Below are 25,549 nucleotides of genomic sequence, written 5' to 3'. Positions count from 1 at the left end.
CGTAAAAACTAATTTTGTATACATTGCACGATAAACACACTGCGTGCTATAGAGACGCATTTACGTGAGAACAGTTTTTTACACAGAAAAAAATACAATTTAAAGAGAACAGAGTAATAAAGATGAGGACTCAGGTGGTGAATAAAACTTCTCCCGAGCTTTACTGAGATCTTCAAGTAAAGGACTTTGTGGACTTTATGAATGTTTCTCAGTAGCTCAGCCTTTGGCAGCCACCACTGCATGGCTTGAGGGTCTTGTTCTTTTGAAAGCAGTTTGAATGTCAAAACCCACTAAATGTCAAAATAGTAAAAAATAATGTTTTATGTTGTAGATACCTATTAGTTAGATGCCAAAGACCTCTATTATTGTGAGGCATTTTCATAATCGCTCTTATAGTCTTAACTAAATCAAGCCTCATTGTGGGGCTTCCTGTGTTGGTGTATGAAGCATTAGCTTTCTATATATATATGTGTGTGTATATGTATCCCTAATTCCTAGTTAAAAAGTTAAAAAAAGGTCACCCCAGATCAAAAATTGGAACAAACATATGTTACTGCTTATAAGTAAAAAGCACTTCCTAGAACTGTTTAGAACTTTTGGGAACTTTGACTGTTGAGCTCAACTTGATACTTTTTGATATCTGGTTTCAGTAGCAATAATGTCACACAAGATAAGTGATACCTTACAGAAGAACAAGGCTATTCTGGATCTGGACCAATAATCTAGTGATATTTCAGCGATCACATAGAAGAAGAGGAAGTGTGCCATTAGAAGAATAGTAGAAGAAAAGTTGCAGAATGCCACTCCAAATGCAAATGAATGGACAGTAGTTTCTTGGAGTAGAAATCAAAGGAAGAAAGGTTTTGGACACCACTACAAATGGCGGTCCCCTCAAATAGTGGTCTATAAGGGTATAGGGGGTGATTTAGGACACAGCTATTATGTGTTAGTGAACACTGTGAGAATGTGGTGCTCAATTGGTTGCTTTCGGTGTAGTCATGGTATTAGACGTGCCGGTTCACTGACTATCTGCTGTATATCATTAGCTCAAACTTTATTGACTGGCTTCTTTCCAGATATCGGGTTAGGGTGGATAAATGTTGTTGTGTTGTTTTATTTTCCCAGAACGCAAAGTTGTGGTTAGGCTGCTACAATGAGCGCTTCTGAGGAGGAACTTGTTGCTAGCATTGACAAAGTTTGCAAGGCTCATGACATTAAATCTTTGAAAAATTCAGAGTTATACTCGAGAGAGCAGCAAGTAAACAAGATATCCTTGTGCATCAATTAGTATATTATACACATTCAGATAAAAAGGCAAACTGGGTTGAAGATTAGTCAGTTGATTAATATGTCTGTTAGATGGCCCCTTCTTTCCTAATTTGCCGTATCTTGGATGGAATAAGATCCGAACCAAACTTTATGCCAAAATGTAAATGTCTGACTTTCCTAGACTATGCGCTTTTAGACTGTACACTTTTCCTGTCGCAACCGCAGAACATGGATCCTGCTGTGCATGGGAATGGTGTGCTTTCAAGCTCTGCTCAGAGTCTGAGATTGAGAGTCTCATCATCCAAACGATTCCAAATCTCCATGTCTTCCTGTGTCCCTCCATTCCTCCCCCTGTCTCATAAACAAACCACAGCATTTGGCTAAAGACAGAGAGGCTAGACGAACAACTGCAATTTCAATTTAGCAGACTGCAAAACACTTTATTCAGTCATGCATCAACAACAAAAGAAAAAATACGAAATATGTGAATTTTTTCCAGTTATTCTGCGAGTCTACAAAAATGAGAGACATTATTTTCAATTGTTTCTTCTGGTTTATCATTATTTCCAGGAAGTAATGAGTTTAAAGGGATAGTTCTCCTAACACTGAACATCCTGTCGTTATGTTGTCATCCTCATGTCTTGAGATTTATTTCTTCTGGGAAGCACAAAATATATATTGAAACATTTCTCAGTATTTTTCTATCAAAATTCAAAGATAAACATCCAAACATGAAAAATCTGGGTCATTATGGCAACTGTCCTGTATGTAAAGAATGCGTGTATGTTTTTTGTATGCAGGTGTTTGCAGGTTATATGGAGTCACATGGGGTTGCTTTAATGGAACAATGGATTCTACCACTGTGAAGTTTCCAAAACAGAGACCGTTTCCACTTCAGCTCCCAGCAGGAACACTTTTTTTTACAGGTAATGGAAGCAACCATTTACTGCTCAGTGAAGAGCACTTACAACTCATCAGATTTGCTGGACAGTTCTTAGAAAAGCCTCCTAAAACTATAAGCACCGTATCTGTGAAACCTGCTCCCTGCTTTACAAATCAATAGAGCTTTCAGTGTTATTGACACAAGAACATTGGCTCTTTGTTCAGGTAATGAACCTGAAAGTCTCCAACTGTCTGTTAAAAAACATTTCTGTAAGTCCACCGCTCCAGGACGTTTTTTATGGAAACAGTGTGTTTATGAGGGATGTTGTGGTTCTCTATATATGCATTTTTATATTGTTATTGGTCAAATAGTATTTATCAGCAGACTTGCATGTAAATTTATTCGATTTTTCATTTACCTACCATCTGTCATTTCATGCTCAGTTAATCTTTAAAACACTAACATTTTTACTAATAACTTTTTTTATTTTACTAATAACTAACACTGATAAATTTTATCTTTAGCAAATTTTTAAGATGAAAACCCCCTTTTCATTTTGTAATGTACATTATAATGTTGTTCAATTTAGACTAGAATTATAATGTCAGCCATTTAGCATAAACATAATAAAACATTTCTAAATGTTTATATAGCTGTATCCCTAAAAATTATACTTTATATGTAGGTTGAAATTCAAGAATGCTCCGTATGTGTCTGGGGATATGATTTTTTGTTTTAAAAATATTTGGTAGAGAAGCCAAAATAATATGAATCATATTAGGTGGCTTAATTTGTTTAATAACTAGATGTTTCCTTTAGTCATATTCATGCTTAATTATGCCTTTTAAAATGTAGTGTGCAAGCTTCTGTGCAATTGACGATTTACACTTTTGCATAATAACTTTGGCACACTCTTAAGACACTGTCAACATGTTTTGATTTCCTAATTTGATTGAGTAGATATTTGAGGTTTGTTTTGCTAAATACAGTCGAACACAATTGTGAACTGTGTTTATATTAGTGTGACACTATATCAAGGGTAAACGAAGGCTAAAGATTATTATCCTGCTCTGTGTATTATTATTATCATATTTAAAGAAGAGAATGAAATCATTCTTTATTTTAAAGCTCATGGGAACATGGACTGCTATTACTGTTTGCATTGGGAGCACCGTATTAGACCTTTCAATCACTAAGAGTGACAGTCCCGCCACCACAAAGGAAACCGTATAATGTGAAGTAGAGGCTAGCCAGCACTTCGCCAGCACCTTGAACCCCTGAATGTTTCCATTTACCCTTATTTTCTAATTTTTCCATCAGAAAACACCCTGTCATACCAACTGTCTTGGGCCTTGGGGTCTGCACTGTAACGTTCAGCGATAACCTCTAAAGAACAGCCGTTCCCGAACGTCGATGGGAAAACCTCTTGGCGTCAAAATTTACGGTCAGTGTTTTTGTGAGATACGTCCCCTCATGCCCTGCTCCTCGTCTGGCCTTGCTGTTTTGCGGTCTCTATAATGGATGAAATCTGTCTAACAGCTTGTTGTGAAAGCTTGTAGTGAAAAAGATCTGCTTCACAGGGAGCTTGCCAATTAAACCGAGGGGCTTCCCTTTCTTCATGAGCCAAAGACTTGGAGCAGATTCCCCTCGCTGGGAGAGAAGGAACAGTTGGGGGATGAGAGACGGATAGGGAGAGGGGAAGAGATAGCGAGAAGAAGAAAGATGTTGCGGTCATTCACAAAACAGCTTGTCGGAAATGGAAAACGTGTTCCTCTGAACACCAAACCTGCGCACTCCCTTAAGGAGCTCCTGAAGGTAACTGGTTTGACCAGTCACTGACCTGATTTCCCTGCTGGTCAAAGTAAGTGCATTGTTTGGTAAAGAAGTCTGGTCTGGGCCAGTATTATAACCTGATCTGGATCAGTGTGAGCATTTGAGTGACCCTGATCAACCTAATTGTAAGAAGCTGCATTGGTTTGGTGGTATAGCATAACGCTCATCGTCCTGTGTTGAGAACCAGAGAACAGTGTTGTTGAAATAGCTGAAGGCAGGCAGCTCCGGACACACTTTTCTCTCGTGTCCTCTTGATGTCTTTCTTATTTGCTGTTTTTTCCTGCCTGCGGTAAATGCGGTAATTTAATTTCACCCTTATTTCTGCTTTTGTATTAATTTTTTCTTTGAGTCTAATTTTCCTCTGTAGCGGGTGCCATGACACCTTTCAGAGCCGTCTGTTGAGTTCTTTTGGTTTCTTTATATTTATGTGAATTAAATTCACTCTGTGAGCGACCACAATACCAATCTTAACCCTGGACATAAAGTGCTTGAGGAGTACTCACTGCTCATCTCCTCTGTAAAAAGAGTCACAATGACTTTTTGTTTTTCATGTGTGAGACTGCCATGGTGAGCAGATGCCAAGTATGCATTTCATAAAGTTAGAGATGCACAACCTATAATTCAAACAGATTTTTGTTTGGTTAAAATGCATATCCTTCAATGCTGAGAGGTGCAGCATGTCCCCTTTTAAATAAACCGAATCGCTCATATAGATTCACTTTTCAAATGTATTTTCAAAGAATTTATAGTAACGTTTACTTTTCTAATAATGTTCTCATGCTGAACATTTCCAAACTTTGAATCAACCAGAGTCCCCATGTTTACTTTGTGAGACCATTTTGGGCCTCTTACAAGATAACCAAACTCTCTCTGCCCCAGAAACTTTTATCCAGGTTAAACTAACAGGTGTAGCGCGGAGATAGCTGTAGTGTGTTGGGAACAGCTGTGCTGATGCCACAAAGGCTTGTTCCCACTGGAGCAGAAGAGCAGTGATTTCATTAGCTACACTGCCTGGTTTATTTAGACAAGTCACTATAAACAGGAACCGGTATGATTCAGCAAACAGGCCAGCAGACACAGATGTAGCCGGCAGACAGGCCTCATTAATCGATGATTGAAACCATCGCAGGAATTCTTTTTATATCACTGCACCACTGTGGGAGGTGACAGAGTAATGCAGTGGTGTCACTCAGAGTTTAGTCATTACATTCAGTTTTGTGGGTACAACCAGGAAGTTACTGAAGCAACTCGATTTTTCTTTTCATCAGTCTAGTTTTCTCATCATGCATCCCTGATCCTATATTGGACTAAGATTAGTGTTTTGAAACTGCATTCATTTTCTGTGCTGAAACTAGTTTACCAAGGAATATGAAACCGAATATAAAATATACTATCAATCTATCTATTTATATTAGGCTTACCGTATTGACTTACAAAGGTAAGGCAAGAACACATTTTTAAAAACATTTATTTGATTTGATAATACATTTTTAACTGAAAGTTTCCTTTCCTTTCCAAGCTCCGAAAAGTATTCATTGTCTAGTAAGAGATGGTTTACAGTGCGTGCATTATTATGCAAGTTGATATTCTGATCATATTTTTTCCCCAAGTACATTTGACCAATTCCAAACCACATCAATCTTAATAACTTCTTATAATTTTGTATTTGCACTTCTTTTACTGGCTCAATACTGGTTAATATTTTTTTAACTAAAAATCAGGTGAGAAATGCAACTTAGTGTACCTTGAAACAAAAATATGTTGACTATTTTCTGGCATTACACAGTTGATCAGATAATCTCTCTAAAATTCCCCCCAATATGTCACGACTTTACTAACATTAGCTATCCGCTCCGTACCAGCCAAAAATCCATCCCAGGCCTGTGTTTGTTCTTCATGTTCTCTCCATCTCTCCCCACGCTTCAAAAAATCTGCATGTTCTCCCATTTCCTCCACATATGCTTCGCACACAGATGCCCAAATTGTTTTCGCAGCTTCCCACCTCTGCATCCCAGGAACCACAACTGGCCGGGCCCAAACCTGCGCCCGGCTCCCCACTTCCTCCTCTTCTGGAGAGCTCCCACAGCTGTAACACATGCAGGCACGGTTTGATTAAAGCTCGTTCATGTATTTTGGCGCAGACCGTGGAGGTTGTTAATGCTCCGCTGTTAACAAACGGCTTGTATTCGGCTGCCAGGACCAGCCCCACAACCTGCTCGGAAATCCGCTACTCGCTCCCGTGCCATCCCACATCCAGACCTCTTTCCACTCATCCACAACCCGACTCATTCATCCATCACTTCTGCTGCTGCTTGGCCTTTTCTCCGTTGCAATATTCGTCCTCTTCTCTCTTAGTCCCTTAATCCGCCTTTTCATTTAACTCCATTTCCACGCTTTTGTTTTCCTTCTCTTTCTAAATGTCTCTTTCTGTCTCGCTCTGTCTTTGTTTGTTGTTTGGCAATCTCTGTTTGCTCTTATCATATTTGCACACAGACCCCCTGTCGTTTGGATTGTTCTAGAGGGGTTTGTTTCAGTCTCTGACGAAAGAGGAATGAAAAAACAAGAACGACTGAGAACGAGAGAAAGCATCAGCATTAACACATCTGTTGTAGCGTTGCTGCTGAGGAGTTGAGCGCTGGCAAAAATAAATCACGGCTGTGGCTTCCAGAAGCAGAGAAAGAGAGTGCATGTGTACCGTAATTGTGAGGATGCATGGCTTTTTCATATGGATAGAGACCTTGAGAGAGCTATATCTGTTAGCACCACAATTCTGGCTCATGGGCACACTGCATTTTTGAGCCAGTCGCCAGTCAGTGATAAATGGCATTTTGCTAATATGTGCATCAGAAAGCATACAATAGAGAATGTAAATGGTATGTTGCTTGCAAAAAGAATTAGGGATGAAAAAAATATTTACAATAATTTACATTTTCAATAATTTATACTATAATATATAATATAATAGCCTCTAAGTCCGTCTAAAGTTTGTTTAATATTAGTAGTTAATATTAATATTAAAATTCAGGCTCCTATGTATCTACCCAAGTATCTGCATTTCTGAATGGGCTGACACTGGGATTTAGTGAGTTTGAAGTGAAAGTGTTTGATGAACGTCTACTACTGTATGTGCGGTGAGCATTCACTCAATATTATTATCTCATTTTTGACAGAGCTGGCTTTTAGAGGCTTTAGCATCGGAGGTCTTCAGATTATTCATAAAATACAAGCATGTGGATGCAGCATTTTTTTTTAAATGTGTTAAATAGTCCAGATTAGTTGTAGAAAATAAATAAATGGGGACTTTCATTCCTGCATTCCTTGAGCATTGTGATTTTTTTTATTTATTTTTATTTGTACTTAGAGTTAGGTACATACAAAGGAAAAAAGAGTAAAAAACATAAAATGACACATGAAAAAGCATAAAATTGCATAGTTTTTTCTTAAGCAGTGACTTACTAAAACTATGGCTCTCTCTTTAAATAGAAAAAAGTAAATACTGCTGCAACCGGATATTTGAAAACTTGCGGTACAAATACATGTACCATTACACCCCAACTCATTCTTGTTTCTGCAAATGGTCTGTCTCCTCCTATACCATCTGTGGTATTGGCTACAAAGCTTGTAGCAAATAACTGTAAGTTGTCTGCTAAAAGTCAAACCAGTGAGTTTTTTTCTTCTTCATTTGTCTATGTGAGGTGTACATTCGCCTAACTTAAACAAACGCTCCCACCAGAAACATCTGCATTCTTTTAACAGTATGTCCTGAGTATATCTGACAGTGTCTTTCAGCCGACGTGGCATCTTAGACATTTCGAATAAAGACATGACTGCAATTGATATATAGCAGATTGATGAGATTATCGATCATAAATCCATTATGATGAGACTGGGGAATGGTTTTGGAGGGGAGATCTGAAGACAGACCGAACTCCTGGTGCAGACTGGATACGTTCTCCTTACTGTGAGTCATATTCTTTATGTTCCAAATATTTCTTTTTGTCTCCGTCAGAGGAATCCATTCCACCATGCCTGTTGAAGGTTCTTCGTGGAGCTGCTAATAACTCTTTGAATCATTGGCTGAAAAAACAGGCTGAGAAAATGTTTCTACAGCTGTTCCCAAGCTGTGCTGTTAGTGTGCGCTGAACCTTTTTCTAAGCCACTGGATCAACTCTCAACAGCCACGGTCATTCATAAAACACACTGTATACCCCAAGAGCACCAAACCGTCACCTAGGAACTTGTCACCACAGAAACCTTACCAGTAAACCAGTCAACACTTTGCAATTTACGAGCTGAGAATACAAGGATTGAAATGTATCACAACATTGGCACTCAGACGACGTCATGACGGCTCTGATTTTCTGTACCACTGGTAAATTGAAAGTGATACAACTGAAAAATTCCTTTGGAACTCATTGTATATTTTTTAATCGGAGCTGCAAGTTATAGGTTTAACAGATTTTGGTACATTTACTCTTATGTTTGCAGCCGTTTTGTACAAGCTTGTCTGTAAGACAACCGGGGCTTTGGAGTTAAATGGCCTCCTTAAAAATTCAATTCTGATGCTTCGTTGACCAAGATTTGATAGTGTTCCACACTTTACCCTTAGACTTTTACCTCCCTGTATTAAAATTAACAATCTAGAACTGCATGAAATGTTCTGAGCCCTGGAACCCCAAGAGCATGAACTATAGAGACAAATTTACGACGGGTTTCTGTACGTTACCACAGCATTACGAGAATGTGTGCGTCTCTGAATATAATGTTCCGTGATTTTCTGCCAGTGTTGCCAGATTGGAAATGTCCAAGTATCGTACCAGAAGCTCAAAATTATCGTATTTGGAAGAAAATTATCGTACACGATGAAAACATGCGCAGAATTCTCCAACAGGGGGGGGGGGGGTCTGAATAATTTGCTTGGTTGGGTCCTTACCATAGACTCTAACAAAAAATTGGTCCTTACATGCGCTTCGTGAGGCACACACGCACACTAGCCATATACAGTAATGACACTAGTCTAGCACACACACGCAAGGTCTCCTTTCTCTGCTGTGCACGCGCTACACATGCGCGCTCTTGCTTGCTCGATCTAGATTCCGGGAGATTTTTTAACTAATTTGCGGGCAATTCTGAAATTATCGTACATTATGGGATTTTTTTCATTATTGATCGTACATCGTACAGAGGTCAAAATTATCGTACAAATACGATAATTATCGTACGTCTGGCAACACTGTTTTCTGCCCTCTGTTTTCCTGGAAGTCATTAAATTTGGAGCTATATTTTAAAAAGATGCATTTTGCGGTTTGCTACTGATATACAGCTCTTTATTTGCTATCTGGACAACTTAATAAATTTTTAATCTAAAAAAACTATAACTTTGTGACGCATTAACCATTTTGTGTGGCAATCCATAAACTGACAGTTCACTAAATCCTGTCTGTGATCCATGAAAGCTCTCCAGGCATTGGTCAGGAATTGGTCACGCTCACCTGCTGAAATGATGAATTGGACTTATATTTCAGGACTGGAAAATCCCAGAACAACAGGGGATTAACAGGGGATTTTTTTTTGTTGTGCACTAGGGGACTGAATGGTATCTGTGAGGCAGAACCACACGTCTTTATCTCTGTACTGATGGAAAAACAGACCAAATTTAACACATTAAACCATGGCTAGACATCTTTCCCCCCTAAACTTTGGGAAACTTGATATTTTATAATTTGCAGCACCAAATAGTATAGTGGACAATGATGCACACTGCTCTTTAAAATTGTCACATTTTCCATTTTCATTTGTAAAATTCTCTCTTGTCACTTATGGCTTCCAAGTCATTTATTCCTTTTTTGTACAGTTTAGCTCCACACCTGTTAATCATTTAGTGGCTATCTGAAAACACACACACCTCATGGAAGCACTCATCCAGCATCTGTTGTTCACATGCAGTAAGAATCCATTCCTTGGCATCTGTCGAGTACTTTGGCATATGCACATAGTTTTAAGAATGTATTTTGCATTCACATCACTCTTGCACCTGTCTCATCAAAAGGAGGATAAAGATACATTATAAAGAGCAAGTCCAAATTTGGTGCTAGTTCACAGCTTCAAAGCTTTAATAGCTTTAACTTTTACAATAGAGCGTCACATCAGGTCTTTGACTTTAATTGGACGCAACAACTGGAATAGCTATTTATCTTAACTCTTTCCATTGACGGAAATTTCCGGCTTTCCGTGTTTTCACTGTTATACGGTAGAGGGCGCTATTATGCATCTTCTGTTAGACTGCTGAATCTCCTGATCAAAACACAGGGAAAGAAGCAGAAACAAGCGATATCATATGTAAGCAGATGCATATGTAAAATAACGCGACCATCAACATTAAACGGCATGTGAATCAAAACAATGTTACCTGAATGAAATGTCAACCAAGGATGAACTATAGGACTCTGCAAGCTTTGGGGGTGTTGGCGTCGATCTCCATGTATATGTTTTGATCATCTTTCTAAATCCGATTCAGAGGTAGTCTTTGACAAAAACACGATTTTCTCAGATTTTTGCTCAAAATGTTGCTTTTTTATGAAACTTACCAACATTCAAGTTTTGATTAAAAAAAGGAGTGCATGAAGCTAGAATATTTTTTGTTGTTGTTTTAAAAGCAGAGGGTTTGTTCTTTCTTTTTATATATTGCATAATATTCAGATATTCATACAAGAAAATATTCTGGGGGCCATGACACTTTTGTGAAAATGATAAAAATGCTGGTGGTGACTGGCAACTTTTTTTCAAAAAGGCTAGCGGGGAAAGATTCAATGTTGTAGTCTTGTTTGGTTCTTACCAAGAAGTCACATTTGAGTTCTGTATGTTTGTGGTTTAGAGAATGATATAAATGCACCTCGTTTCTCAACCTGTGCTATCAGTAATCCTGTTGAAAAGACCAGCGTATGTTGTTGTTTTTTGTGCTGTAGATCCTGTTTCTATCAGACTTCTTAACTAGCACTAACCAGCATAAACCAGCCTGGGAGTGTCCACTTTCCATTCTTCCTCACCTTGTTCATTTTGCATACAAGCGCATTTGCAAGTAAAACAATCTTTGTACACTGAAACCAAATGCAACCTTTTATGTAACTCAAGACTATTTCAGCTCATCTTTTCCCACAAGCCAGTCTTCTTGTCTAATACAGACAGCTGCCAATGACTGATTAACCCTGCATCTTTTCCTCTGCTCTTCCCTCCCACATCTGATGATTTCTGACATATTTGCGTTACTTAAACTGACAGCACTTATACCATTTCCAGTGCTCTTCTGCTTGAAGATTGCTCCATGTGTCCAGAGGCAAGTGCTCTTGAAATGAGGATATACTACTTCCCAATTGAAGCCCCTTGAATCACAGATGCTCTTTAGGAGCAAGGCCCATCAGGTTGACAAAAAGCAACTCTTTAAAAAGCGTCTGGACTGCCCTGGTGATCCAGAGCCAGGAGTAGCAAAAGGTTAAAAGCGCCCGAGCCACACAGATGCATTCTTCAAGGGGCGAGTAATGGGATCAGGGTTTCCGTAACTCTTAGGAAGAGCCAATCCTCCCTCGTTTTGCCTGGTTAGTCCTCAAAGGGAAGTCTGTATGTCAGTGGAGGCTGGGTAGAGATTTTAACGGCTTGCTGCTGCTGCTTTTTTTTTTGGCCTGAAACTCGATTTTCATGGTGTACTGGAGAGGACACCATTTGAAACCAGGAAATAAAGATCTTTTAATATGGGCCATATAACCTGCTCTGGCATGAAGAGATATAACTGTGATTGAAGCGGCTGAAATAGTCATCGCTCCACGAGAACCAAGGAAGGTCCAGGTTTTTTTTAGTTTTTCTTTTAGTTTTTTGTCCAACTGACATTGCTGGCTTAACTTTTTTTTTTTTTAAACTAAGAAATGTGTTGATGTATTGCCCGTTCTTTGTCATTATTCATCTTTAAAATCTACTCCAACAACTTGCTGAGTGACTTAACACAACCCTGTTTCTCTTATCAATCTCTCTTTGGCCTTCATCCTGGATTGCCGTTCCCCAGACGGCCCTGAGGCGAAGTCAAACTCCTATTCTGAACCACTGCCTGAGAAAGTCCAGAGAGAGGGCTTCATCAAAACACAAACTTGACCTCTCACCTCTGTTTCTTCTGTGAGAACCTGTGCGTCTGTCTGGTGACCTAATGCCAAGAGTAAGTCACCCTAGACTACTGTATCCTTGTGATGATAGGTAAGCTCACCTCACCTCTAAATCTCAAGAGGGGCCTCATTTGTACTTTGTTGGAATTTGTTTCTGCTCTAGTGACTCATTTATCATGGTGGTCCCGTGTGCTGTGGTGTACTGTATTGGGGGCAGGATTTGGGATGTAAGTGTGGTCAGACTGCTAAACTTGGAAGATGGAGAGCCTAAGACCCAGCGGGCGTGTCAGACTTCCGCTGCTGAAAGAAGCCATGGTGTGTTGCTCATTATGAGAAGCTGTATTTCAGTAATGTGGGCTAGAGAGAGGCCTAAACAAATACAGGCTTTCTGTAACCTGGAGGTTAGAAGTGACGGCGTGCCTGCTTCGTGCTAAACGTCAAAGTAATTGATTCAAAACATTTCTCTTCATGAGAAAAAACACACCCAGCCAACATTGCTGACATTGCAACATTGCTTAATATTATTGTTTAAGATTAATTAATATTATTGCATTTTACCAGACTATATTTTTTTATTTATTATAAATATCAGTATGTAGTTACACCCCCTTGACATTTTTACTTTTTTCTGTTTTGTGATGTCCGTTACAAAGCAAGCTGAGGAAAATATTGCTATTATTAACTTGGAACAATATGCACAGGTAAATTGTACACTGGGAACGTGCATTTAAGTAAATAAAGTCAGTTTTGATTTCATGTCCACTGTAGAAATCGATACTGGTGGCTCAAATCCAATTTCATAAATGATATCGGCAAACGTGAAGCACAGAGCAATTACTGTACAGCCTGTGTTGGTAATGCTCGCCATTCATCGACTTCTCTCGAGCGAATCCCAGCATTGCTGCTAATTAAAAGGGCTTCATTGTGTTGATCCGATCCCCCTTTTCACCTCACCTTGGATCAGGTGACGCCAACAAGGGAGAAAATGAACGAGGGATTAGCAATGCAAAACAAAGCTCTCTAGCATGTCCTCAGAGTGCTCCTGGTTTGCCACCTGGACTCTGTTATCTGACCCTAGTAGACACACATAGATGCCACTACACTTACCTGGATCATATTCCCCATATCACCCTCAACCAAAGAAGGGCTACAGTAAATGTTTGTTTTGTTTGATTTCATGTGCACATAATTAATCATGCAGTGCTGTGTGCAATGGCTCAGATGAAGCAGACCTGTAAAAATTAGCTTAACATGCTATTTTATATACAGTACAGTGCATTAGTTAAGTGCTATAACAACATAGACTCTGTTTACCAAGAGGTTAGTCACCTGAGCAAATACAGCCTTTGTAATTGATGGCTTTCTTGGATTTTTCAAATTGCCAGCCAGTTCGTCTGTATTTGCAGGCCTTATTCCATAATAAATTCCATAAATAAGTTCAGTATTTCATAAAAACTTATGTATAAGTCTCAGGAGAAGGTGCCTAAAGCAAAACAATGGCACATTTCATGTCATTCTAAAGCCAAACATGGAATGTCTGTGTGAACTTGTCTGGCTCAACCATTGGCTCAGACGTAATATAACCTGTTTACACTGTCGTCACGGTTTAAGATGCATTAATCATACAGCGAGACCTTGAGAAAACCCACTCCTGTGGAGAAATAACAAACTTCCATATTTCTAAGGCTGTAACTGGGTTTTATAGACTGCAGTTCATAGCAGCACATTTGTCACGGCTGGAGAAACAAAAAATAAATGAGGAAGTTATTGCATGACGCATTATAGAGAAGAGCGAGATTGCTCAGAAGACTTTTTTCAATGATCTAGTGGCTGTTCACACCGTTATCAACAAGAAATGCAAAACTTTTTATGTGTTGGCTGTTTATTTACACGACAACTGCGTTTTGGTGACCTGAAAATGCAAACATTTGAAAACGGATAATTTGGGCTTCAGATATAATGTATATACAATCAACAATGAAATTAATTTAGTACACTGTATATCAGTACAGTACATTACCTGTAAATAGCTGATCATTAATTTATGTATTGTATATTTGTGTATAGTGCACAATGAAATCAATAATTGAGCCTATATATTTACATGCCGGCATGAATATAAATCAGACTGCGTTATTTTATAGATAATCACTTTGTTTATTAAACCCTCGGTACTATACACCATGCTAACGTTACAACGCTTATCGAAGAATTCAGAACAACTTTGTTGTTGGCTACTTCCTATTATTTCTTTTGTTTTTTCCTATGGTTTAATATTACTAGGTCATTGTGGGGTTTTTTTTTTTTTTGGTTAGGACATGCCATTATAGTCATTTGAAAGGTTTCTATTTTCTTTTTTGTGTGATGGAACAGGAGTAGGAAACTCATGCTGTGATAAGAGTAGGGTGGCAAGTAAATATAGATTGTTGGACATCCTGATTCCTATTGGGCTCATTAGACATTGTTCTCTTTCTTTCCTACTCTATTTCATTCACTCTCAGACATTTTCCACTGGTCTGTTTCACCTTCTCTAAAAAGGTTAATTGCTGCCCTTTGGCCTCTTCATGCCCGAGCAGAATTTATGTACTCTCCACAATTTCCATTTTAACCACATACAACCTTCCTGAGCACAGCTTGATTTATCCAGCAGCACCCTGGCAGAATGTGTCAGCACACAGAAGCTAATAAATCCAGAGCAGACTGCATTTCCAAACCGCTCTTCAGCTCTTCAGTGAGTGTGGTCTTTTGTGATGTTGACCGGGATGGCAAACAAGCGCGCTATTTAGGTGGCACCCTGTCCATCACTGCGGGTGCTTCTTGATCTGGCGGCCCGCATGGTGTGCTGGGGTCATGAATAATTCCCGCTCAAGCCGCTGACTTTGCCCCCCGTATGTTTGCATGTCATCTCTTAGCATGGCACTTTGGCACTCGGACGGCGTTAATTATTTATAACGTTCATCATCACTTGCTTTGCTTGACTGAGCTGTGTTGTTCAAGTGTGTGTGAGTGTGCATTTTTAAGTGTGCGTGTGTGTTTTAATGTGCGGTTTCTTCTCTCTCTCTCTCTCTCTCTGTGTGTGTGTGTGTGTGTGTGTGCTCTGTGTTGTAGTGTTTTTAGGTTCTGCCCTTTATAATGAGGACAGGGTAAACACTGAGCTTTTCATTAATTTATAAACTTACTGAATGGACAAACTCGTTTATTACTTATTTAGAGGCGTTTGTTGCGGGCCACCAAGAAACAAGATGGTCCCACTAGTCTCGTGCTGCGCTTCCTTACTGTCCCTATCACAAAGACGAGCCATTTATCAGCATGTATTTTTGATGGAGTATCTGACAGTGTTTCGTGTTTCAATAGGCTGATACGGTGTCATAGTGTTCACAAGTTTACACGCATAGCTCTTACTGGCCTACAGTACGTCCGTTACACTCAACCCAAACCTCACTCCCATCCGGGTCACGGCACCAAATGTCACCTAGGATTCTAATATATATATATATATTTATCAGCTACTGTACCTGTCGAATACAGAATGTTTTTTTTTTTATCCAGTTAATTCCTGAAGGATAAAATGGAAGTTCCATAATACTAATAAATAAATATAAATAAAATGAGATTGATGGACCTGTAGAACAAAAAGAAACCTCTGTACGCCAGAAGTAGCTCCCAGACGCCTTTTGAAAGTTTTTGTCCAGCTCCCTGGCTCTCTTTGAGACTGCTGTTACCTTGTTTTTCTGGGCATTGGGTGGAAATCTTCATTAATATTTCCAAAAAAGCGGCAAATTTCTTTGAGAGTTCAGAGCAATATGTAGTCTAGAGGTGCTGCTGTTTTCCTTCAGAACAGATGTGTTAATATTTCAAGTGTTAAATGGGACAGTCGCATGCTCCTAAATTGGCCAATTTTATTTCCCGACTGGCACTTGAAAAGAAATCGCTCTGTAAACAACATATTTCCAGTCAGAGTGACAGCTGTTCATAAAATACCTCTTAATCAGATCTTAAAAGAAACGGTCTGTTTCATGACAACGACAAATGAGTCTATTAAACGCAGATTTTGATATGTTTACCCAGGGCGTTTGGCCTTGAGCTCCGCTTCATTTGAAAATCACTTGCTCTTTGTGTGGACTGTACATTCACACGAAGATGAAACAAAACCGTTTAAAAACCCATCCCAGACGCGGGGCTGAAAAGCTCTTTTATTAATACAGGCTTTAGGCTGTGCTTTTGAATCATGTTTGCTCAGATGATTATGAAGATTAAGCGTTGTTTCTGAGATCCAGCGAAAACAAAGTGCAGATCCCCCCTGATGGCCAACCGCAGGCCGACTGCTCCGTGTGTGTGTATACGCACGACATAATGTCAAAAAAGTTGCATGTGTGCGTTGTAGAGACCACCATCACTTCACAGCATCAAAGGTGACCACTGATCCCCTCCACATTCTCATTTACATTGCATGACCTTTTTAATGAACCGTGCACGCAACCTCTATACTGGATGCCTTTACCGGTCTAAAATACCTCTCCCTTATTTTCCTGTCCTAAACTTTGTGGACTTTGTAAAAGTAGATTTGCCTTTTGGTATTTTATCTACCAGGATCGGCAAAAAATCCCCCCATATGTAAAACATAGGGACATTTGTTTTTCTCTGATATATCATACTTTTTAAAATTTGATATTATATTTAATTCTAGCACTTCTTCATTTGATGAAAACAAAAGTAAATCAGCTCCTAAATCAGAAACCACCCACAACAACTGCAAAACTTGAAACCGAAATGATATCAAATGTTATGGTGATGCTAGACATTATAGAGCATTTAATGTAGGGCTTCTTTCCTGGGTAGATGAAGGTGTAATTGTCTTAGAATAGGTCTGTGTTATTTTAGTATCATTGAGACACTATTAATATTTTGAATTCATTTTTATTTTTATATTTTGTTTTTATTTTAATTTTAATTTTTAGTAATTTTCTTGTTGTGATTTAAAAAAAAAAAATTACGCATATCTTTATCACACGCGTGCGTCTGTGTGTGTCTGTTTTTTTTTTATATTTTAGGAAACAGCCCAAATTATATTACTTTATTTTACAGTTTATTTAAATAGCTAAATTATTAAATGAGTGATGTGTGAATTTTTGTGTCTTTTTATTTATGTATATGTTTAAGAAAAATCCTCTAAACAAGTTAGAAAATTCCCCTCACAATAATTTTCAGGCTGCAAATATTGCCCCTTGGTAAAAGATAAACTTTTAATATTGCTATCTGTGTCCAATTTTCTCTATCTGTCTTATTGCAGAACACATGGTCTTGTGGAGGCAGGATGAGTGTGTTATCAGGGCTAACAAGACACTGAAAGGGGGTTATTGTGTACAAGTGACTACACACAGGTGTCTTCACCCTCCCAGTGTTGAGCTGACAGGCCCTCGCTGACAGCTGAGGACAGGTATAGTGTTTTGTGTGTGTGTGTGTGTGTGTTTGTGGCTTTCATATTCAGAGCCTCACTTTGTGCCACTGTCGTTACAATGCAAATGCAGCTTAGTTTAAATAGATTGAATAAAATCAAATATGACATTGAAATTCAAATATGACATAATTGTTAGAATGTTCAGCATTTAAAATCTGGTCAACCGCAATGTAAAGGCTGGAATACACTACACAACTTTTGCCACCAATTTTCCGTCTGGCCTTGTTGACGCTAGTTACCGAAAGTCTGTAGATTTTTGGCAGTCAGAGTTGATCAATTTAGGAAGAAATCACATCGTGTATGATACAGAATTTGGCTTCAGACTGTGATTCATCCAGTCGGAGGATATCAAATACTTTAGATATTTTCAGCCGATTTAAGAACACACACTATTTTGATGTCACACTCCTAGCAATGTGATGCATGCATTTGCATAAGTTTGTTGTGTTCAAAATGAGCTGAAAGTCTGTTTGATGCCTAGTGTTTTAAAATTTGTTAAAGAAAAATCAGTTAAATTTTTTAAAAGTTGTGAGGTGTATTCCAGCTTTAAGTAGAAGATTTCCAAATTCAAGTTTGCAAAAACTGAACTAAGGCTAAAATGATCTACAAAAAGTTTGATTGGGAGTCTATATGTGAATGGTTTTGAACTGATTCTTGAAAAGTTGTTTGCAAATCAGTATGATATATTCCAAGTTATTTGAGAAACTTTTACATCATACAAAGCATTGTAGATTTACAGTGATGGATGATTATTTTGACATTTGGATTATTGCATGTGTTTAAGCACTTGTGGGCTCATTAGTAAGTTCTCAATCCTTAAATTCGACAGCTTTATATAGATAGTCCTTGATTAGGATTGTGATGTGGTTGAGCTGAACAGCTGGAACGGAGTCTGTTAGAAACCCAACCTGTGGAATTTAATTTTGATGCGAGTCAGGTTAACGCGCGGTTTAAATTCATAATGAACACTGTCAGATTTAAGTTCATAATGAACTCTGTCAGATTCCAGCCAGGCTGCACAGTCTCTTTTTTAAACAAACGCACAGAGTGGATCGACGGGACTCTGGGGAGCACGGGGGCCAGCGATGAAAACGAAAACAAACGAAAGCCAAGGAACGAGACATTGGTGGAGAGCTGGTGGCTGTCAAGAGCCTTAAAGCGGAGGTACATTTGCAAGTGATAAACTGAGAGGGCGAGCAAAAGATAAAGGTTGGGTTAAAAACCCAATTCCTCCTCAAGAGGTTTATGTGGTTGCCAGTGCAAGTGGACCATCCAAATATCCATTTTGTCCATGTCTTGCCGTCGCCGTTTCCAGCAAGGCTCGACAAATGGTCGTTAACCAGCCAAATTAGAAAAGCAAACTCCCGACAGGCTTATGCACAATCCAGAAAATAATAAACCCACAATGAGGAGCATCTTCTGGGGGCCTCGAAGCATCCTGGAACTGTCTGGCGTGGACAGAGATAAGCTAAGACAAAGAGGCTGGATGGAGCAGGACAGATAGGACTGAAGCCAGTGGAGGATGAGGGCTGCTGTCTGCTGCCATGGTCTTGAGCCTTTCTGGAGCCACAAAACACTGCATTTTGATTTTTTGCATTCATGTAGCATTAACTAAGAACTGAGTGTCATAATTGTGAGCTAATAAGCTCTGTATTTAGGTTCTTATTGATGTAGGATTGCAAAAAGAATCAGTCTAATGTTGTTTTTTTGTCATTTTTTTATTAAAAGTGTGCTTTATAAAATCCATTATTCAAATTAAATAACATAATTATAAAAGAATAATGTCATTGATAATATTGCAAAGAAAAAAAAAAAAATTACACTCCCGCTGAACTTAAAGGTGATGTGTGTCATTTCAGCACCGCCAAAAGCTAAAAAATGAATGACTGTTTTTGAGTTTCTAAACAGGTAAACCCACCCCAAACTTTGAGGAAACCAAACTATGGATGGCTTTTTTAAAGGTGGGGTTTTAAAGCATTTTCACATTGAAAACTTATACAAATCACCTTTAAATTGAGTGTCACCCCAGTCACCTTCACGGCGCAACTGGTCAGCCCCGGAGGAACTTTTGGCGTTCCTGCCCACCTGGCCTCACTCTGGTCGGTCAGAGAGTTCAAATATGACCGTGATGGATCATATGAGGCATTTAAACACTATTGAGTGTCTGCTGCTTTGTAACAGTGTCTTTCTCTCTCACACACACATCATTCACGTAGCTTTAAATGGACTCTTAAAAGCTTGCCATCCAGTCAAATCACAATTTGAACACATATTTGTTTATGTGAAACCAAAAAAACTAATCCGTGGGAAATGCCACTGCATTCTGCATGTTTACCTCATTGGCAGCCCAATTGTTGTCTTTGATCCATTGACACAAGTAATATTTTTTAAATAACAATGTTTCATAACTCATATCTCTCAGTAAATATAAAAAAAGCAATCTCCGTGAACTGGATGGTAAACATTTAAATGTGCACATTTTTAGACCACATTAAAGATTTTAGAAAAGGCATTGTGTTATATGTTTCAAAATACAAAAGAAATCACCCCTGCACATGCAAAAAAGTGAAGGGAGGTGTTTAGTGAAGATTAAAAATATGTAAACTGTATACAGTATGTGTACATATATTTTTTAAATAAATAAATGTAAAAAAAATAAAAATGTTTATTGTTTTGATATTTTCCAAATAATTACAAAGATATACAGGCAGCTATTGTTTTTCTACTTTAAATATGGCAGAAGGACTAATCTGATCTCCAACTCCAGACATATAATTCACAGTTCAATGTCCAAATGCATAGTTCTAGAGGGATCTCTTCAGCTTTCAGCTGTCTCTCTTAGGTTCTCTTACGGTACAGTATGGGGCCATTGAAATGACAAATATGGCAAAAACCCGATGGTAAAAAATAAATAAATAAATGCCTACACTATTTATCAACAAAGGCAATGTTTAACTCTCTCTTTTTGCCTGATGAGGATGAAAGAGGTCAAAATGTCACATTTGAATCTGGAATCTGAATAGCAGTGTGAGGACATTTACTCTAGTTTTTGACATTTGTTCAAAGTTCTGTACCTAATTTGGGTTGGATGTGGACTTTTCTTCGCACATTTGCTCCAATTTATCCACAGCCAGATTGGGCCAATTTTGGGCTATTTTATTTTTCCAGAGAGAGGAACTTATCATAGTCATGTTGCTGGTGAGGTCACAGTAAGATTGTTTCTTCCTTTTTCCAACATTCATGGTCTATCTCACGGTCTACTGTTAGTCATCCCATCCAAATTTCCTGCCAGTCATCTGGTAGAACTTCATGTTGAAAGGCCTGTAGAAGTCTCGAAGTCTCTGCACGACCTCAGGGTCAATGTTTGGGTGGGTCCGCCCTTTGGTTTTACCGAGGCAATGGGGCTTGCTGCTGCCCTCGGCCTTTTTGAGACAAGGGAAGCCCTTGGTCTGGTTGAAGTAGAAGTGTTTGTCTGTGATGATCCTCTTGAGCCCCAAGAAGTCCTGCACGCGGCCCAGCTCTCCGGCCGGGTCGCTGATCAGCCGCTCTCCGCTCACGAACAGGATCTGGCTCATGGGGAAGAACTGCAGCCAGTTGTCCAGGTGTTTGGCGTAGATGCCGATCTGAATGGCGCTCCACGAGGTGTCGATCAACCCTGTAGTCCTGTTTTTGAACGTCAGGCTGTCAAAAGTAGGAATGTCAGGCTTCTTGGACAGTGTCTGCGTGTAGTCAGAGATGGCTCGTGTGACGGGGTCCCGGACCACCACGATCAGCTTGGTTTCGCGGGACAGGGCGTAGATCCGGGCCGGAGCCTCGCGGGTCACAAAGTAGCTTGGCGTTTTCTCCATGGTGATCTGGCCCTCCAGGGTCTTAGGCATCAGGTCTCTGTAAAGAAACCGAGATAAGTTGATGAAATTATAGCAACAGTTATGTTAACAGCCAATATGTACACTACTGGTCAAAAGATAACGGTGTATATATATTTGTATATTGTCATGACTCATGATGCACATTTTTCGTACTTTTACAATATTTTCGTCAGTAGTTCAATTGGTAAACTGTATCTAAAGCTTTGTTCTCTCTCTCTTAAACAGCATCTAACACTGAGTTGTTCTCATAGACCTCTGTTCATTTCTGAGAGAATGACTGCTTTTCTCAGAGGCTCTTAGTGCTAATTGAGACTCCATTAGACCATCAGGCAGTGACCTGAACATCACATGACCCTAGACCCCGTCTTCTATCATATTGGTTTCTTTTCCTTTGTAGCACAAATAACAAGACAAATTATTCGACAAAACTGCAAGACAGTGTATCTGAAAATAAATAAATAAAGTTTCTGCTCATGCTGGCATTTAAGATAGTCCTCTCTTAAGAAAAATAACAATTTGTTTTGTTTCCATTACAAGCCAGCAAGGGGCATGTGATTTTTCTCATGTGCTTTGCATTCTAGCCCTTTCAGATCTTGAAGAGGAAGAAAAGAGTCTAATCTGTGTGTCCATGCCGCTCTCACTCTCTCGTCCCCACTGCTCTCTAGTGCCTTCAAGACACTGACCTGAACCAAAGAGGATAAAAGCAGTGGATTAATGATTTACAGCACTGCACTCCACCATTTAGAGCCTCATAAGGCCCGTTTGCTTCAAATTCAGCCCAAGTGCAGAATGCAGCCCTCAATTATTTATCTCCCTCCACTTGGGGGTTTAGGCCCTGACAAAATGGCCTCCCTCAACCCCCGATGGCAGTTTATGGGCTGTAATGGCATTAGTGGGCCGGGGTCAGTGGCTTTAGATAGCCCTTTAGGTCGCTCTGAAAAAGGTCCTTATTTTTCATTGGCAATTGTATTTCTTGTCACATGCCACCACAAATTCATGCCTCCTGGTAAAAACAAGAGCCCAGCGACTATCCAGCATGTAGCAGCGAGTGTTTATGTGCTGTGCAGCTGGGCCGCTTCGCTCAAGTGAACACCGTAGGTTGCTGATGGAGTCGGGCTTGCAGCACTCCCACAGACGGAAGTTGTTACTGGAGCACAAATTAAAGTGGTGATGTAACACACAGCAAAACTTTTTGCATGCATATTAATAACTTGTTTTTCCATTTAAGCCGATGTTTTAACTGACTTTACCAGTATGCTTATAACAGGTTCAGTACCCCCAAAATAATCAGGGATAAAGCGTTTTGCTAATAAGGATAACTATCTACTGAGGTTTGACCTTTCAGTGGTCATGGGAGTTTTAACCACCAGCTACACAATTCACCACCTATACAAAATCCCAGGTACTATCATTGCTTGTTTTTTCATTTGCTTTTAGTTATTGTTCTTTTATAGTGTATTAAAATGTGCAGCCCTTATGTTAAACTACCTGACAAAGTGTAATGTACTGTAAATGTATATTGTCTCATCATATTGTTTTGCATTTAAATGTGTCATTAATGAATTTGTTTGTTTGTTCATTAATTATAGCATGCATGTACATATTCTGTTTGACAGGTTCACTGAACTACCTACATTTACTACTAAATATGCTGCAAAGTTACAGTACATTATGAAGCCAAAAAGACAAATGTGCAATATATATGTATGTGTGTGTATAATTCATGGGGTGTTTTAAAGAATTCAACACAATCTAAGCAAGCCGTATGAGCTCCACATGTGAGTTTGTGACTAATTATTGATGGGTAGATTCCTAATGGCCAGGTGGGCCCAACTTTCAGGTTGTGGGGCCATCGGGGACAAACTTTGTCTATTGCAAAATGCAAAACATTGCCTCTTTTATGAAATAGACATGAGCTTGGTCCAAACATAGCATTTATATTTAATAAGTTGCATCCTTCTTGTTGTCAAGGCAAAGTAGTTGTGCTGAAAGTAAGTCCAGGTACCACAATCCCACAAATTAATTTAATGGTGGGTATGGAAACACTATACAGGTGTCATTTTTTTGTTACATACTACAGTTCAAAAGTTTGGGGTCGGTGATTTAAAAAAAAATGTTTTTGAAAGAAGTCTCTTATGCTCACCACAGCTTCATTAACTTACTTCAAAATATCTAGTAAAAACAGTAATAGTGTGAATATAATATTACAATTTAAAACAAATGTTTTTTATTGTAATATATTTAAAAATGTAATTTATTCCTGTGACGGCAAAGCTGAATTGTCAGCATATATAATTAAATACAAATATGTATTTTATAAATATGATTAATTTCATTTTATTGTTTCTCTCTCTAGCTCAACAGTGCACATATGCTTCAGTTTCATTCTTTCATTTTACAGAAAAAAAACCCACCTTTCTCCTTATCTGTTCCAAGGATGAATGGAAATCATAGAGGTTTGGGAACACCATTAATAAATCATGACAAAGTATTCCTTTTAGGGTGCACTAACCCTTAAAAATATCAGTACAAGAAATGAGTAAAAGACCGGAATCATCTTTTGGGATGCGAATGTTTGAAATAGACCAGCAGTCAGGATAAATCTTCTCTCTGTCCCAGCACAAGGCCATTTCTCAGACATTCGAGCCCGTAGAGAGTTTAAAAGTTAAACAAACTCTTGTATCAAGTGATATAAGCGAGAGAGAGAGAGAGGGGGATAAGGGAGAGCAGGGAAGACAGAGCGAAAGAGAAAAAGATGGACAGCTTTCACAGCTTTACCGTTCTCTGAGGGACCGTATAAAAGGGAGGGTGCTAGTGAAAGAATATTTTCCTCCATTCCCTGGCAAGGGAAAGTGAGGCTTTCTCTAACAGATGTTTATTGGCGGCGCAAATGATGTAACACTTGAAGTAGCGTTGCCTCCGAGCACAAATGATTTACAGTCCTTTCAGAGCAGTGTTTGATGTCTTCTTCACGCTGTAAGAATATGACTCCCTGAACACACATTCAGCCGTTTAATACAGGCAGAAAGCTTCAGCCATTAAACACATCCGGTTCATTGCAGGGTCCGACACGTAGCGATCCAACTGAAGAATGTCAGCCAAATGCTTTGTCTTATATGCAGACAATGAGCTTTAAAGGGACAGTTTCATAATTTACTCATCCACAGGTTGTTTCAAACATGGATGACAATTAAAAACGATGCAAAAAGGACCTTACAACTTTTACAACATACAATCTAAGAGAAGTAATGATATTTGTTTCATTTTTGAGTCACATATTTTTAAATAATCATTTGGTTTTTGAGTTCAAAACAGACTCAATAATCTGGTTGAATTACCCAATTATTGGAGGGGAAGATTCAGTGTAATTTACTTAAATTTTGGTTTGTTTCCCACCTACATGTAGAGCTATTGTATGACTTCAGAAGACATGGAATATAGCGAAGGATTAATTTTAAATATTTTATGGTGATTTTGTGTCCTTTCTGAAGCCTGAAAACTTAAGTTAATCAATTTCACTGAAAATATTAAACAAAATTCAACTGCTCCACAGAAAAAATACATTTACACCAGTTTGGACAACGTGAGATTGAGTAAATGATCACAACATTTTCATTTTTGAGTGTACTATCCCTTTAAGCAAAGCAAGTTACATATATATTGGATCTTGATGTTAAATTCATGTCCCAATTCAAACTAATTAAAAATAAAAATCATAATATTACAAGCTGCATTATTTTTTTTGTTGAACAAAATGGCTTGAAAAGGCACTATAGCATATTGCACAAATTCATTCAACCTTTTCTTAAAGCATTCTGCTCCATTTGTGTTTAATACAAATGAACTGCTGCCAAGCATCTCTCTCCATATCAGGGCAGATTTACGTCTTCCTGCCGAAGTGCAAGTGTGGCGACAGGGACGGACGGGGGCACAGCGAGTCAAACGGGCGGTAATCACAAAAGGCACGAGGGTACGGAGGCCACACCGCTGTAGATTCATGTCTCCCCATAGAGAGGTAAAGCACCCATAAATATCTTCCACAACTCCACGCTGGCAACCAGGGCAGATAATTGTCAGATAATTGGCTCAA

The 25,549-nt window shown here is 38.9% G+C and overlaps 2 protein-coding genes across 12 annotated transcripts in view; one reads left to right on the top strand and one right to left on the bottom strand.

The window, feature by feature from the left end:
* Positions 1 to 2,069: 2,069 nt before the first annotated feature.
* The window catches only part of LOC306989739 (uncharacterized protein), a 95,589-nt gene continuing 72,109 nt past the window's right edge, over positions 2,070 to 25,549 (top strand). For 7 of the 11 annotated variants that reach the window (XR_013795707.1, XM_079595686.1, XM_079595693.1 and 4 more), the window contains exons 1-7: positions 2,070 to 2,195; positions 3,473 to 3,596; positions 3,733 to 3,967; positions 12,039 to 12,185; positions 12,296 to 12,447; positions 17,423 to 17,569; positions 25,013 to 25,474. The gene's annotated coding sequence lies outside the window, so the exon portion shown is untranslated. Of the gene's footprint in view, positions 2,196 to 3,472; positions 3,597 to 3,732; positions 3,968 to 12,038; positions 12,186 to 12,295; positions 12,448 to 17,203; positions 17,570 to 25,012; positions 25,475 to 25,549 lie in introns of those variants that run through there. The other 4 variants (XM_079595688.1, XM_079595690.1, XM_079595692.1 and 1 more) reach the window with 4 other exon arrangements.
* LOC306989738 (heparan sulfate glucosamine 3-O-sulfotransferase 3A1) overlaps positions 18,250 to 25,549 on the bottom strand; it is a 32,041-nt gene continuing 24,741 nt past the window's right edge. Inside the window, exon 2 of the mRNA XM_079595685.1 lies at positions 18,250 to 21,475. Within this exon, the coding sequence (XP_079451811.1) occupies positions 20,854 to 21,475 (622 nt within the window). The 3' untranslated portion in view covers positions 18,250 to 20,853. The remainder of the gene's footprint in view (positions 21,476 to 25,549) is intronic.

The sequence above is a fragment of the Phoxinus phoxinus genome (assembly GCF_949152265.1).
Source record: "Phoxinus phoxinus genome assembly, chromosome: 21".
Classification (NCBI taxonomy): Eukaryota; Metazoa; Chordata; class Actinopteri; order Cypriniformes; family Leuciscidae; genus Phoxinus; species Phoxinus phoxinus.
This window is presented reverse-complemented; position numbering and strand designations above follow the sequence as displayed.